The sequence below is a fragment of the Citrus clementina genome, unplaced genomic scaffold (assembly GCF_000493195.1).
Source record: "Citrus clementina cultivar Clemenules unplaced genomic scaffold, Citrus_clementina_v1.0 scaffold_3, whole genome shotgun sequence".
In the NCBI taxonomy this organism is placed as follows: Eukaryota; Viridiplantae; Streptophyta; class Magnoliopsida; order Sapindales; family Rutaceae; genus Citrus; species Citrus x clementina.
Genome location: NW_006262339.1, coordinates 40,020,276 through 40,035,658, shown reverse-complemented (window position 1 = coordinate 40,035,658; position 15,383 = coordinate 40,020,276). Strand labels below are relative to the sequence as shown.

The window sequence follows — 15,383 nt, the reverse complement described above, 5'->3', positions numbered from 1 at the left end:
TAAATTGTTCCTTGTTGAAATGTTTCAGTTATTCAGCAATTATAAGTACATTTTTAAAGGGGTATATTAATATTTCCATCTATCACATGAATTTTTTCTCATTATGTCATTTATTTATTCTCAAATTAAATTATTATAAGGGTATAATTGCTTTTTCAATGCTCTTATGCATTTGGCGCCAAATAATAAAGGATAGCTTGACAACTCCGGATTGTAAGAACATTCTTGTACTTTGGAATGAAGGGCATTATTGTATTTTTACTTACAACCCAAACAGCTCTCTAACGCTTATACACTTTGAGGGGTGCTATATGTCAATATATGCATACTTTCTCTCTAAGTGTAGTAAGAGCAAACCTCAGGGGAGGTATCCAAAAATAACCCAATGTTGTTGTCATCAATGTTGTCATTATTGTCGTGGATTGGAGAGTAATATTGCTGCAATGACATTGTCCTTGGCAACACCTCTTCTTTATTATGGGGGCCAGACATATTTGCTCTAAATGAAGTTTCTGTTTCGACGGGTGGCTCAACATCTTCGCTCGGAACTCGAGGCAAAATTGGAGCAAGACTTGTGAGGGGGTCAACACTCCTTCTCGATCCAACCATTGGAGGAATAGATTGATTGTCTCTGTTATTTACACGAATATCGTCTTCACACTCATCCTCATGCTGAAACGACAAAATATTTGAAGGACTAGCTCCTACATCATCACCTGCATTATTGAAATGAATGTCCCTCATACTATTAGAAGGTTATGAACAAACATTATCTCCCTCTGTCTCATCATTGTCCCAGAAATCGTTCTTGTGATACAGAGAATACCATTGCTTCAACGACGTCGTTAGTGGTAATACCTCTTCTCCAACATCCTTTAACGTAATGTTGTTGTCATCAATGTTGTCATTATTGTCGTGGATTGGAGAGCAATATTGCTGCAATGACATTGTCCTTGGCAACACCTCTTCTTTATTATGGGGGCCAGACATATTTACTCTAAATGAAGTTTCTGTTTCGACGGGTGGCTCAACATCTTCGCTCGGAACTCGAGGTGATGTGGTAACAAATATAGGAATGCATCCATAGTTGGCCACGTTGGATGCCATATGCAACACAACCCTCACTATTTCATCATCAAATATATCCATGGACAGTGTACATATACGATATAATGTATTACTAGACCTTAAAGTTGTCTTCATTGTAATACTATATTCATTAGGATTTATTTGTAAAACCTCATATACTCTTGTGAAAAACTGATCAAACGAACAATTTTTCCTAACAAAAAAATTATATTTTTACCATTCACATACTCCACAAGGTCATCTTCTAATGTCTCCCACCAATCATCATAACACAATTCAAGCACAACTGAATCCATTAAGTCTGAAATTATAAAAAAAAAATTAATTACGAACTATCAAACTAATAAAGAGTCAGTTGCAATGAATCTGCCTTTTGGTGAGATAGGTTGCCTGTCGTACGGTTTTGGTGCAACAGGCTACCCATCGCACCAAAAGGCAGTTTGTCGCACGAAAATTTCATGCGACAGGCAGCCTGTTGCACCAAGATGCAATTGCACTGAAACTTTCTCGCAAGTTGAGACAATAACTCTTACCACTCACTGATGCAGATTGGTGTTGGATCTGAATGGATTATGATCGGAATTCACTTTTACCGTTCGCCGTCGGCGTTTGCCATTGCCTTTTACCGTCGCTGGTGATGATTTAAGAGTGCAAGACTGTGTTTGGTTTGATAAAAGGAGAGAAAGACAGTTATTTTTTGTTTGTAAACACGATAATTTGGGGAAAAAACCTTCTGTTTGGCTAATGTTGATAGAAAAAAATTTTGAGAGTTAATTGTGAAAATAGCAAAAGTTTTTAGGTTACTTTTATAAATTTCCCACCATAATGAGAAGTGTTTGTTCTTGGTGGAATTGTTCAACTGGCTGAGAAAGAAAAATGTGCCTATGTACATTTATTGAGATTTCATTAATTAGAGCTCACGTAAATGTATTTAGTTTCGATTTGACATGAAGTAATTATAAATACTCTCATATTTCTCAAGGTATGAACAATACTAAAATTAATTATTATACACAAAATTTATAGAGGATTAGGATAAAGAGGAACTTATTCACTTTCTTAATCAAAACTTTCAATCATTTATTTGGGATAGTGTTACTAGACCACGAGTCCAATGAGTTTTTGTATTAATCGTCGACATAAAAATTTGAACAAGGTTTGTTGCATCTTGCAAATATATAAATCATTCATTATTTTTAAAACAAAAATCATAACTTAGTTGAATGATTTCAATCACTTGACATGAACATGTGGTAATTTTAATTCAAGTACAATTATGTTGAAGTGCAATAAAAAATCCAGTTCAAATTTGATAGTATGATATATAATTTAGAACATAACGTAAAATTAATTAAGAATATAGATTCAAGTTATTTTCACTCTTTTTTAATTGTCTATTCTAATTTATGGTTTCTTTATTATGGTTCCCTTTGACATTGTTGGCTTTTAAGTTTTACTGGTTTATTGCTTTTGTATTTGGTTCTTATTTTTTTGGGGTTAATTTTAATGGATACTCAATAATTATGCGTTGATTGCCATTTTTAACATTACCCCCATGAGTTTGAAAAGTTATCAACAAACAACCAACCATTAGAATTTTCGTTAAAAATTAGTTGTTGATTTTTTGACCATATGAATGTCATAAAATGACGAAAACATCCATTTTAACTTGTACCGACTAAGATACTAAAGTCTTGTTTGGGATTGAAGTATTGTATTTTTTAAGTTACAACTGTTGTGAAAAAAAATGTAACTATAAAATAAAAGTTAATAATATGTAGTAAATATAAATTTTAAAATTACATTTTTTTTACATTTATTTATTTTAGGTTGTTTGTTTGTTTTAATCTATCACTCATTGTCAGATAATTTTATCTAAATAGAAAAAGTAAAAAAAATCTACTTTTATCTAAAATCTGAAATGTAAATAGAAAATTTCAAATACCCTTAACAATTTATGTATTTCCAATATTATGTATAAACCTAATATTTTTGTATTATTTTTGAAGTTATTTTTTTAATTGTTTTAAAATTTTATTCACATGATAACTAAAATATTGAATGAATCAAATTATGTCCACTATGATGAATAAAAAATAAAACAAGAGTGTTGACTTTATAATAAAAGTTAATGTTATAACTACATCTTTTATTATAAATTAAACTAAGATTAACAATGATAATATTTTTTAATACTACCAAATTAATCAACTTGTGAAAATTATAAATTATGAAGAACAAATATATGCATCATTTAAAAGGATATTTATGTCAAACTACTACCTTTAAAATTTTTCTCTTCAGATATTAAAAAAGAAAAAACTAACATGTCATTCAGATATTTTCATTCAGACCTATTCAAACTTCAGATAAATTCAGATCTATTCAGATTTCAGATAAAAAAATAAATACAACCTAAAATACTTACATGTGAATTTGTCAAATGAGGAAAATATGAATTACTTTAAGAGGGAAAAATTCTAGTACCCAAAATGAAAAATAATACTTAAATATGATTTCTAGAGGAAAGATAAAAACTTATAAGAAACCCGAAAAGTAAGAAAATATCCTCTAACTATGATTTGATTGAGGCCCAAAATAAAAAATCTTGGGGATGATTTACTGATCCACATGGATAATCGGTAATTTTCATGTTTCGTTTATTGAGAACATTAAAACTGTATTATTATTGCAAACTTTAAAAAGACATTTATAGCTCATGTTTTGACCCAAAGGTAAAAATCTCATCATCTGCCTCGGTGGCCCATTATTTGTTTTGGAAAAATCTTTAAAATATATGACTTAAACGGAAAATTTTTAGAATACATCTGTTGTATTATGTTAGTCATATAATAAGTAAATAATATCATAATATATGTGTATTTATTTTATAAATTATCATGTAAGTGATGTTTGTATTAAAATTAATTACATATGTCATATATGTATTAATTAATTATAATACAAGAGATATATTATAAAATCTCTTGCTAAAAACAGGGAAAGCGCCTAAAAAATTAATCCTAACCAGCTGTAACTTGATCTCTGAAGGAAAAGACAACAGAAGAACCTTCTGCATGAAGACAGGTCAATGTCGGAAACTTGGAAGTTTTCTCGATTAATAAAGTATGGGCATGGCTTACAAAAGGGGTCTGGGCCAACTTACCAATTATGAAATCCAAGTGGCCATGAAAGGACAAAAGCAAGTTAATTTGCTTGATTAAAGAGTATAAGCATTGACCAATAAAGTGTTGGCTCCACTGATAATGGAGTTTCCTTAAGTGGTTTGACTGGATTTGTTTCCCAATTTAAGTCATAGGGAAGTCACCTTTGTTGGGAGAACATGTGCCTCTCGAGCGAGAACTTCTAGTCTAAGTTGTGGTACAAACTTAAAGGTGTCTCCCACAGTTGGGGTCCTCCCCAAAATACCTCGTGGTAAGAAAAAAAAGAGTATAAGCATTGACCATTGACACATATAAACAATAATTAATGGACCTGTCTATGGTACAGATTCTGTAACAAACATCTCCCGTCATCCCACCATCCGATTTTCTATTGTTCAGTTTCTCACTCCACATCCAACGGCTGATGCTGCAGTCTGTACCTTACAGATTCTGTAAGCTAGTCGAGTCCATAATTAATATCATGAGTAAATCAAGATCTAGTAGCACTCAAAAAGTCAAACTATCATTTCGGGCTTAACTTACATGTATAATAGTGTCACAACTTGTGATTTAAGTATAGGGTTATTTTTAAGGACCTCCCCTGAGGTTTAGTGTATTAACACTTAGATAGAATGTATTGATATAATTACAGAAACCTCCCCTGCCGTTAATTAGTCGTTAAGTTGACTGTTAGTGGACTGTCACAATTACTAAAATACCCTTCTCACCAAAATAATAAATTATTAAATGTGGCTTTGAGAATTTATGGGTAATAGGTTTGGCCGGCTGCTGCTTCCAAACTGGGTCTTCAACCACTGCTTTTGCTGCCTGCCATCTTCCTTGGCGCCATCCTTTGGCTTGGCTTATACACCTTCAACGCCATCATGTCTTTCTTTCTACCTTGTTCCCTTCCTTTCTTTCTCCGCTGCCCAGCTCTATGCTTTCGAAAGAGCACCTACAAGGAGCATAATTTTCCCAAAACCAACCCGTGTTATTTTCTTCCCGGGTTCGAATCTTGTCCACGACCATCCCAGACTTTGTATCCCCTTCTCAACCAGGCTATTCTAGTTCAGGCAAGCTATTGATTCCATTCCCGCTTTGCGATTGAGCACCATCAACGGACTTTGACAAGATGGCGGCAGCGAGATCTCATGAGTTTGAATGTGGCTGCAAGTGTGGGATGAAAAAATCGTGGGTTTTGTGGCTGTTGAGATGTTATTGAGGTTGGGACTTCATGGGGGTTGGTTGAGGGGATGGACGGCGACGAAATGGTGGCTGCCGGTGGAGTCATGGCCAACTGGTTAAGTTCGGTCAACAACGGGCAAGTCGGTCAAAATAGTAGTAAAAACATATTTTGAATTTTAAATATGATTTTACACATTTACCCTTCTATACTGATGCCATACGTATTTTTATACTAACGATAAGGGAGGTATATGTAATTACATCAATACATTTTATCTAAGTGTTAATACACCAAACCTCAGGGGAGGTCCCTAAAAATAACCCTTTAAGTATAAGATGAGTGCTAGCGACAGTCGCCCATAAGGGCGACTGACTCGCTCGCTAATTTTTTTATTTATTTTATGTGTAATTTTAAATTAATGTTAAAATATTAATATTTTTTTGTTTTGTTTTAATATTATTATTTTTATGTATAGGAAACTTACCACAATATCCTTGTCTTGTCTCCCTCTCGCCAGGCTCTCTCTTCTCCTTGTTCTTCCTGCCACTGCAACTTCCTTCTCTTCTTCTTCAATTTATTTTCTTGCTTTCCTTCTCTAATGAAAGCTTGGGAAAAAAGAGAGAAAGGGGGGAAAGAAAATTAAAAGTAGAGTCTTTTTTTTAGCTAAATCAAAATTTTAAAAAATATGTATTTCAGAAAATAAATAACAAAAATAATTCAAACCATGTATATCCGACTAAACAACCAAAACAAAATATCATATTAAATCTGAAGTCGGAAAAGTGAAGAGACGGTCAGAGAAAGCTTGGCAAGAGGGAGAGGGGATAAGGATATTATGGTAAATGAATGATACATAAAACATAAAAATATTAAAATAAAACTAAAAATATTAATATTTTAATATTAATTTAAAATTACACGAAAATCAAAATACCAAACACGTGTCAGCAGAGGAAGCTAGCGCTGTTGCTAGCACTCCTCTAAGTATAATATAGATTTAGCACTCAAAATATTAAATCTGCGTCGAACTTATCAATTTTTTTGCAAGCCTCACGCAAGATAAAAGGACCTCACAAGAGTACCAAAAGAGAGCCCTCCCATTTCTATTACTGAATTGCGTTTTGTTTCCTTATTCATAGAGGTTCTCTACAATTATCACAGTAGGGATAATGGCTTTACTTATCGTCATGATCATCCTTCTGTGTCTCCCAATCTTCCTCTTTTTTGTTTTACGAAGACACGTAACATCAAGTTATGCTTCGTCGCTACCACCTGGTCCCAAGGGCCTTCCTTTTATAGGAAACTTACACCAGTTTGACTCCTCAAAGCCTCATGTGTCATTTTGGGAACTATCTAAAAAATATGGTCCCCTCATGTCATTGCGTATTGGTTTTGTGCCGACCCTAATTGTTTCCTCAGCCAAAATGGCTAAGGAGACTTTAAAAGCCCATGATCTTCAATTCTCTGGCAGGCCAGCTTCGGTAGCAACACAAAGGCTAACTTATAATGGCTTGGACTTGATATTTTCACCCTATGGTGAGTATTGGAGAGAGATTAGAAAAATATGTGTCGTTCATCTCTTTAACTCTATTAGAGCACAAAATTTTCGACCCATTAGAGAAGATGAAGTTTCGAGAATGATTGAATCCATATCAAAATCAGCTGCTGCTTCTAAACAAGTCAACTTAAGTGAGAAAACGATGTCTCTTTCGTGCAACACCATTTGTAGACTTGCTTTTGGCAAGAGATCTGATGGTAACGAAGAGGCAATAAGTGGAAGAAGTAGATTCCATACATTGCTTAGTGAAATTCAAGCCTTGTCTATAGCCTTTTTTGTTACGGATTATTCTCCTTTTATGGGTTGGATTGATAAACTCACTGGAATGATGCGTCGCCTGGAAAATAACGTCCAAGAATCTGATAGATTCTACCAAGAACTCATCGACGAGCATTTAGATCCAAAAAGAACAAAAGCAGATATGCAGCAGGAGGATTTAGTTGATGTTTTACTTCAAATTCGAAAACATCGTGGGTTCAAAGTTGACCTAACTTTGGATCACATCAAAGCAGTGCTCATGGTATGTAATTTACAGTATGTCTATTTATGTGTATCATTAATCTAATATAATTTGTTCCTTTAAATAATTTATCAGTATGTACATATATATGTTGTTTGCTTTGCAGAACATATTCGTTGCTGGAACAGACACGAGCGCGGCGACTTTGGTTTGGACCATGACCTACCTAATGAAGCATCCTAGAGTGATGAAAAAGGTTCAAGAAGAAATTAGATCTTTGGTTGGCGGCAACAAAAGCTTTGTAGATGAAGATGATGTTCAAGAACTACACTATCTTAAAGCTGTAGTGAAAGAGACTATGAGATTGCAACCGCCAGCTCCCTTACTAGTCCCCAGAGAAACAACTGAAAAGTCCATAATAGACGGGTATGAAATTCCGGCTAAAACACTTGTTTACGTAAATGCATGGGCAATAGGAAGAGATCCTGAAGCTTGGGAGAATCCTGAGGAATTTAATCCTGAGAGATTTATTGATCGTTCGGTTGACTTTAAAGGGAAAAACTTTGAGTTTATACCATTTGGTGCTGGCAGAAGAATTTGTCCTGGAATGCATTTGGGAATTGCAACTGTGGATCTTGCACTTGCTAATCTTCTTTACAAATTTGATTGGGAAATGCCTCCAGGAATGAAGAAGCAAGATTTGGACTTTGATTCTCTGTCCGGAATTACCGTGCATAAGAAGAATTTTCTTGTTCTTCTGGCTAAGTACCATGAGTATGTGAATTAAGGCATCTCCTTTGCTGGAGAAGGCATTTTTCCTTTTCCCCCCTTAATAATGTGTAATGAATGCTGATGTCACGCATTCTGTCATTTTCCCATTTTCCCTTTCACTAATTCTGTGACGCATTATTAGATGTTATTTAATCCATGCTTGAATTTATAAAATTTATTTATGATTATCTTTTAATTCGGCGTCTTTCATTAAAATTGTTTACATAAAATGCTTAGGAAAAATTCGACTCTTTGTTATTCAATATGTTTACATGAGACGTTTAAATATCATATTATTAAGTAAAAAAAGAACTTACATAAGATTAATTTTAATTGGGCTTAATCATTATGTCCATGAGATGACATAGATTGATTTCGAGTTGTCACTCCAAAATTGGGAATTAATTAACAATTAGATACTTACTAGTTGAATAGTGGTAGATTCTGAAATCTTGGTAATTTTTATTTTATCGAATTCTCCTTTGTTTTAATTGTTTTCTTAATTTAATTAGTTTAATTTCTCTTTAAAACTCAAATTGTTCAACTAAGTTAGGATTAATATTAATTTTGTATTTAAATTAGTTTTTTCAATTTAATAGCAATCTATATGGGTTCGACCTCGTTACCACTATTCTATTTCTAGATTAATGCGCTTGCGAGTATATTCAAAATTTCTACAACAATACACTAGTACGATCACTACATTAACTATATTTTTTGTATGCGTAGTCCATGAAGAGTAGAAAAAAAGAGAGAGGTAGATTTCCGATGTTAGCATCTAGAGTGTCGTTATAAGTATATTTATTTATAATCTCACTAGATTTCAGATAGTATGCATCTGTAGATTGTTAACAATTTTTTTCAATAAAAAAGCCCACAATGAAAGGGTATAATATTGATTTATGAAGTTAATTAGGTTTGTGTGACTATTTAGGAAATTAAAAAGGTTACTATTTAAACAAACCTTTGGAGTGTGCGTGGCCTCTCCCCAAATACTAAAATAATGTTTGTTGATATTGTTGTATGAGAGTCCTTATCGGTTATTTGGGTTTTAGGGTTTCAAGGCCATTGATCTATATATGATGCTCAGTGTTCCATTGGTGCATTGGGTTTTTTTTTTTTTTTTTTTTTTTGGGTTCAGGTTGTGGAAAAACCAGAGTACAACAATTATTATCATTAACGAAAATTTTATCATTTTGTCGATTTTTTGGGAAGAGGTATGAAGAAGATGACGAAGCAAGTCAAAGAAGTAGATTCCATATGCATTAATGCTTAAAGAAACTCAAGCCTTGTTTGTAAGCTTTTTTTGTAACAGATCCTTTTCCTTTTAGGGGTTGGCTTGATAAACTCACAGAAATGATGCATCACCTAAAAAATAACTTCCAAGAATTTGATAGATTCTACCAAGAACTAATTAATGACCATTTAGATCCAAAAAGAACAAAAGCAAAGATGCAGCACGAGGATTAATTTAGTTGATGTTTTACTTAAGTTGATCTAACTTTGGATCACATCAAACCAATGCTCATGGCGCATAGATTCAAGTTAATTTCACTTTTTTTTTTTGTTGTCTATTCTAATTTATGATTTCTTTATTATGGTCCCCTACCACGATAATTCAATGAAACCTTCAAACTAAGTCCAAAGATTCCATAAATAAGAATGCTTGGATCATCATTTATTTAAGTTTGTGCTTTGAGTAAAATAAAAGAAAAAGATGGCAGGTTCAAAATTGATCTAACTTTGGATCACATCAAACCAATTCTCCTCACAGAGTATAGATTCAAGTTATTTTCACTTTTTTTGTCATCTATTTTAATTTATGGTTTCTTTATTATGGTCCCCTGTGACATTGGTGACTTTTAATTTTTACTGGTTTATTGCTTTTGTATTTGGTTCATATTTTTTTGGGGTTAATTTTAATTATGCATTGATTGTCATTTTTAACATTATCCCCATGAGTTTGAAAAGTTATCAACAAACAACCAACCATTAGAATTTTCGTTAAAGATTAATTGTTGATTTTTTTTTACCATATGAATGTCATAAAATGATGAAAACATCCATTTTAACTTGTAACGACTAAGATACTAATTTATAGAACTTCAGGAGTTGTTTGGTATATATGGTATTATTTCTCATCACTCATTTTCTATTTTACAAGAACAGGAAAAAAGAAAAAAAAATGTTTGGTAGGCCTTAGTAATAGATCTAAGAGTGTGACAGTGATATTTTTTTCTTTTTATGAAAATAAATCATGCTTGTTTTACAATACTAATAAAGAAAGTTGAAAAACATAAAATCTTTATTTTTCACATTGTTCATAGGATCCACCACTATTTTTATGCTTAAATTACGTGCAGATTGAGAGTTTGCATAGTTATTAATATTCTTTTACCACTCTCTTTTATTTATTTCTTATATTTTTTATGTACAAATGTAATTTAATGTTCTTCACTATCTATAAGTATTTCTATATTTCTAAACAAACAAACCAATATACATTTTAGTTTTTTTATTGAGATTTTAAAATCTTAATAAACTACTAGACGTATTTTCAAATTTACCAAATACTAATCATATCTACATTATAAAACAAACAAAAAAAATATCATTTGAAAGACAATAGGGAACCCCATGCTCTTCACGCTTTCTTCTTGCATCACAAACACGTTGCTTTGAAATGAAAGTAATAAATCAAGTGATCAATAATTGCCATTCTTCTATGTTATTACTTGGTGTCTTGGTGTCTTGGTGAGGCACACATGACAAAGGCCTTTAATTATTAATGTGAACGTCGTTTTATTCCTGAAAAAGGAATTGGAATAATACATAATCTGCTGAAAACAAAATTTTGTTATTATATCTAATCGTAAGTGTATGTTTGGAACGAAAGTGAAACTCCATTTTCTAAAAAATTAATCATTTTCTATTCATGTTTTAAAATACACTATAACTCGGACCGTTATCTAATTCTCTCCCGATGGTCATCCTTTAATAACGGGAATAAAAGGAATCGGAATTTTTTTTTTGGGGGTCAGTATTCTTGATGTAGGACAAGTTTCAATAAAATGAAACTGGTTTTAGACGGTTGGAGTCTGGTCGCCAACATGTGTCAATGGGAGAAATTCTCATCTATAGCCGGTCATGACAAAAGTTAACCATCAAATTAAGAACACACCATAACGTTAGGCAAAAAGGGATTCTATCTCTTCCAACACAATCCTCCTCAAAATTCACTGCCAACCTCCACCACCGAATTCCAGCCACCCGGATTTCAAAGATTCAAATCCAACTTCAAAGTCGGAGTTTTTATTCGATTCCAAACAAAATCCAGATGGAAAATCCAGCTTGGAGACTGCAAAATCAGTTTCTAGTTGTGATTCTTCGAGTCCAAACAAAACCCAGATCAAGAAATTGATTGTAAAGAAAATTGCAAATATGGGCCTGTTTTTGCTTCTATTCTTGTTGTCGGCTTAGGGTTGTGTGTTTGATTGAAGGCTGTGAGGGCTAAAAATTTTCTTGTGTTGAGTGAGGTGAAATGAAGAAACAGAGAGATGCAAAATGGTGCAGATGAAAACTAAAATTCACAAATTCATAGCCTAATTATTCCTTTATTAAACATATAACCACACAAGTTGGAGCATGGGTTTCTTTCACCAATTCAAAGCTTAAGATTAAAGCATGAAAGGATCAAAATTTACAACTCAATCACTGTTCGTCGATGCTAATTAAATGGGGAAAAAAATTGAATAGATAGAAAATACTTGGACCGAATGAATTGCAAAATCGCTATTCAAAATCCAAAGGATGGATTTAAAAAAAAAAGAGTAAATTTAATAACACACGGAAGCAAAGTTAATGACGGAATAGAATGATTTAAACATTGTAATTACCTAGTTAAATTTGTTGCAGAATTGCTAGAATTGCTTCGATTGAAGAAGAGGAAGGAGAGAAGAGGGATAAGAAGAAAATTTATTCTTTTTCTAAGAATTAACCCTTTGATCAAGTTGCCCATCACTTAAAATGACCGGTTCTTTACCACTTATTACTAATTTTCGATAATTTTGATGCCATCCGTTGGATCCAATTTAAAGCATATTCAACGTTCTTAGATTCGTTAGGCAATATATGGCTCAAAAGGGGAAGCGCTTAAAAAATTAATCCTAGCCGGCTGTAACTTGATCGCTGAAGGAAAAGACAACAGACGAACTTTGTGCATGATGATACATAGGTCAATTTCGGAAACGTGGAAGTTTTCTCGATTAATAAACTATGGGGATGGCCTACAAAAGGGGCCAACTTACCAATTATTAAATCCAAGTGGCCATGAAAGGATAAGCATTATTGACTATTGACACAGATAAATCAATAATTAATATCATCAGTAAGATCTCCTAGCACTCAAAATATCATTTCATGGCTTACCTCAAATGTCTAATAGTGTCACAACAATAATGCAACTTTGGAAATTTCGCAAGGTAAGATATATGTGGATATTAAATCTTTGTCGAACTTATCAAATCTGTTATATATGTTTCGTTTTGCAAACCTCACACAAGATAAAAGGACCTCACAAGACTACCAAAAGAGAGCCCTCCCATTTATAATTTTATATTACTGAATTGAGTTTTGTTTCCTTATTCATAGAGGTTTTCTATTATTATCGCAGTAGGGATAATGGCTTTACTTATCGTCATGATCATCCTTCTGTGTCTCCCAATCTTCCTCTTCTTTGTTTTACGAAGACACATAACTTCAAGTTATGCTTCGTCGCTACCACCTGGTCCCAAGGGCCTTCCTTTTATAGGTAATTTACACCAGTTTGACGCCTCAAAGCCTCATGTGTCATTTTGGGAACTATCTAAAAAATATGGTCCTCTCATGTCATTGCGTCTTGGTTTTGTGCCGACCCTAATTGTTTCCTCAGCCAAAATGGCTAAGGAGACTTTAAAAGCCCATGATCTTCAATTCTCTGGCAGGCCAGCTTTGGTAGCAACACAAAGGCTAACTTATAATGGCTTGGACTTGGTATTTTCACCGTACGGTGCGTATTGGAGAGAGATTAGAAAAATATGTGTCGTTCATCTCTTTAGCTCTATTAGAGCACAAAATTTTCGACCCATTAGAGAAGATGAAGTTTCGAGAATGATTGAATCCATATCAAAATCAGCTGCTGCTTCTAAACAAGTCAACTTAAGTGAGATAATTATGTCTCTTTCGTGCAACACCATTTGTAGACTTGGTTTTGGCAAGAGATCTGATGATAACGATGAGGCAACAAGTGAAAGAAGTAGACTCCATGCATTGCTTAGAGAAATTCAAGCCTTGTCTATAGCCTTTTTTGTTACGGATTATTTTCCTTTTATGGGTTGGATTGATAAACTCACCGGAATGATGCGTCGCATGGAAAATAACTTCCAAGAATCTGATAGATTCTACCAAGAACTCATCGACGAGCATTTAGATCCAAAAAGAACAAAAGCAGATATGCAGCAGGAGGATTTAATTGATGTTTTACTTCAAATTCGAAAACATCGTGGGTTCAAAGTTGACCTAACTTTGGATCACATCAAAGCAGTGCTCATGGTATGTAATTGACGGCATGTCTATTTATGTGTATAATTAATCTAATATAATTTGTTCCTTTAGATAATTTATCCGTATGTACATATATATGTTGTTTGCTTTGCAGGACATATTCGTTGCTGGAACAGACACGAGCGCGGCGACTATGGTTTGGACCATGACCTACCTAATGATGCATCCTAGAGTGATGAAAAAGGTTCAAGAAGAAATTAGATCTTTGGTTGGCGGCAACAAAAGCTTTGTCGATGAAGATGATGTTCAAGAACTACACTATCTTAAAGCTGTAGTGAAAGAGGCTATGAGATTGCAACCGCCAGTTCCCTTACTAGTCCCCAGAGAAACAACTGAAAAGTGCATAGTAGACGGGTATGAAATTCCGGCTAAAACAATTGTTTACGTAAATGCATGGGCAATAGGAAGAGATCCTGAAGCTTGGGAGAATCCTGAGGAATTTAATCCTGAGAGATTTATTGATCGTTCTATTGACTTTAAAGGGCAAAACTTTGAGTTTATACCATTTGGTGCTGGCAGAAGAATTTGTCCTGGAATGCATTTGGGAATTGCAACTGTGGATCTTGCACTTGCCAATCTTCTTTACAAATTTGATTGGGAAATGCCTCCAGGAATGAAGAAGCAAGATTTGAACTTTGATTCTCTGTCCGGAACTACCGTGCATAAGAAGAATTTTCTTGTTCTTCTGGCTAAGTACCATGAGTATGTGAATTAAGGCATCTCCTTTGATGGATAAGGCATTTTCCTTTTTTCCCCCTTAATTATGTGTAATGAATGGTGATGTCTGTGTGAATAATATTCTAAGCCCTTTTCACTTCTTCTATTGTTCTCTCTAGAGTCAAAAATGTAAATACGAGCACAAAAATAACCTCTAACAATATTATTCATTTTCTTCTGTCGTACTCCGCCTATGAGATCAGCTTGACGACCTGCTTCCTGCATTGCCACGGAGCTCAACTTGTTAAATTAAGTGATCTATAATTGCCATTTTAATAAGTTACCTGCGTGGTGAGTCACATGACAAAGACTTTACTAGTAGATCAAGTCCTTTTCCCGACCTGTAAATGAATATACGTACTGACAAAAATGTGAATGGAAAATGACTAAAACTCCATTCTGCCTAATTTTATCATTTTCTGCTCATTTTTTCAACTTTCACTAGTAAGATCACTACATTAACTATATTTTTTGTACTCAGTCTGTGAAGAGTAAAAAACCAAAAAAAAAAAAAATTGATAGATTTCTGTTGTTAGCATCTAGAGTGTCATTATAAGTATATTTATTTATAATCTCACTAGATTTCAGATAGTATGCATCTGTAGATTGTTAACAATTTCTTTTCAACAAAAAATCCACAATGAAAGGGTATAATTGTAATTTATAAAATTAATGAGGTTTGTGTGACTATTTAAGAAATTAAAAGGATTCGTGTAACCAAAGTTGGCTGGTGTGCGTGGTTCGGCACTCTCACTCCTCAAGAGAGGTCAGGGGTTCAAGCCCCGCTCTCGTATGGAGTCATCACTTTGGCCAGTACTTTACCCCTTATGGGCCGAC

General features: G+C 33.7%; 2 protein-coding genes across 2 annotated transcripts; both read left to right on the top strand.

Moving 5' to 3' along the window:
• The first annotated feature begins 6,604 nt into the window (after positions 1 to 6,604).
• On the top strand, positions 6,605 to 8,244 carry LOC18046307 (cytochrome P450 71A1). Its single transcript, XM_006443160.2, has 2 exons — positions 6,605 to 7,517; positions 7,624 to 8,244. Exons 1-2 carry the CDS (start codon positions 6,609 to 6,611, stop codon positions 8,242 to 8,244), a joined length of 1,530 nt encoding a protein of 509 aa, XP_006443223.2. The 5' UTR covers positions 6,605 to 6,608.
• A 4,564-nt stretch (positions 8,245 to 12,808) lies between these two features.
• Positions 12,809 to 14,667, top strand: LOC18046306 (cytochrome P450 71A1). Its single transcript, XM_006443159.2, has 2 exons — positions 12,809 to 13,817; positions 13,924 to 14,667. The coding sequence occupies exons 1-2, from the start codon at positions 12,909 to 12,911 to the stop codon at positions 14,542 to 14,544; spliced, it is 1,530 nt and encodes a 509-aa protein (XP_006443222.1). The 5' UTR covers positions 12,809 to 12,908; the 3' UTR covers positions 14,545 to 14,667.
• Positions 14,668 to 15,383: the final 716 nt, after the last annotated feature.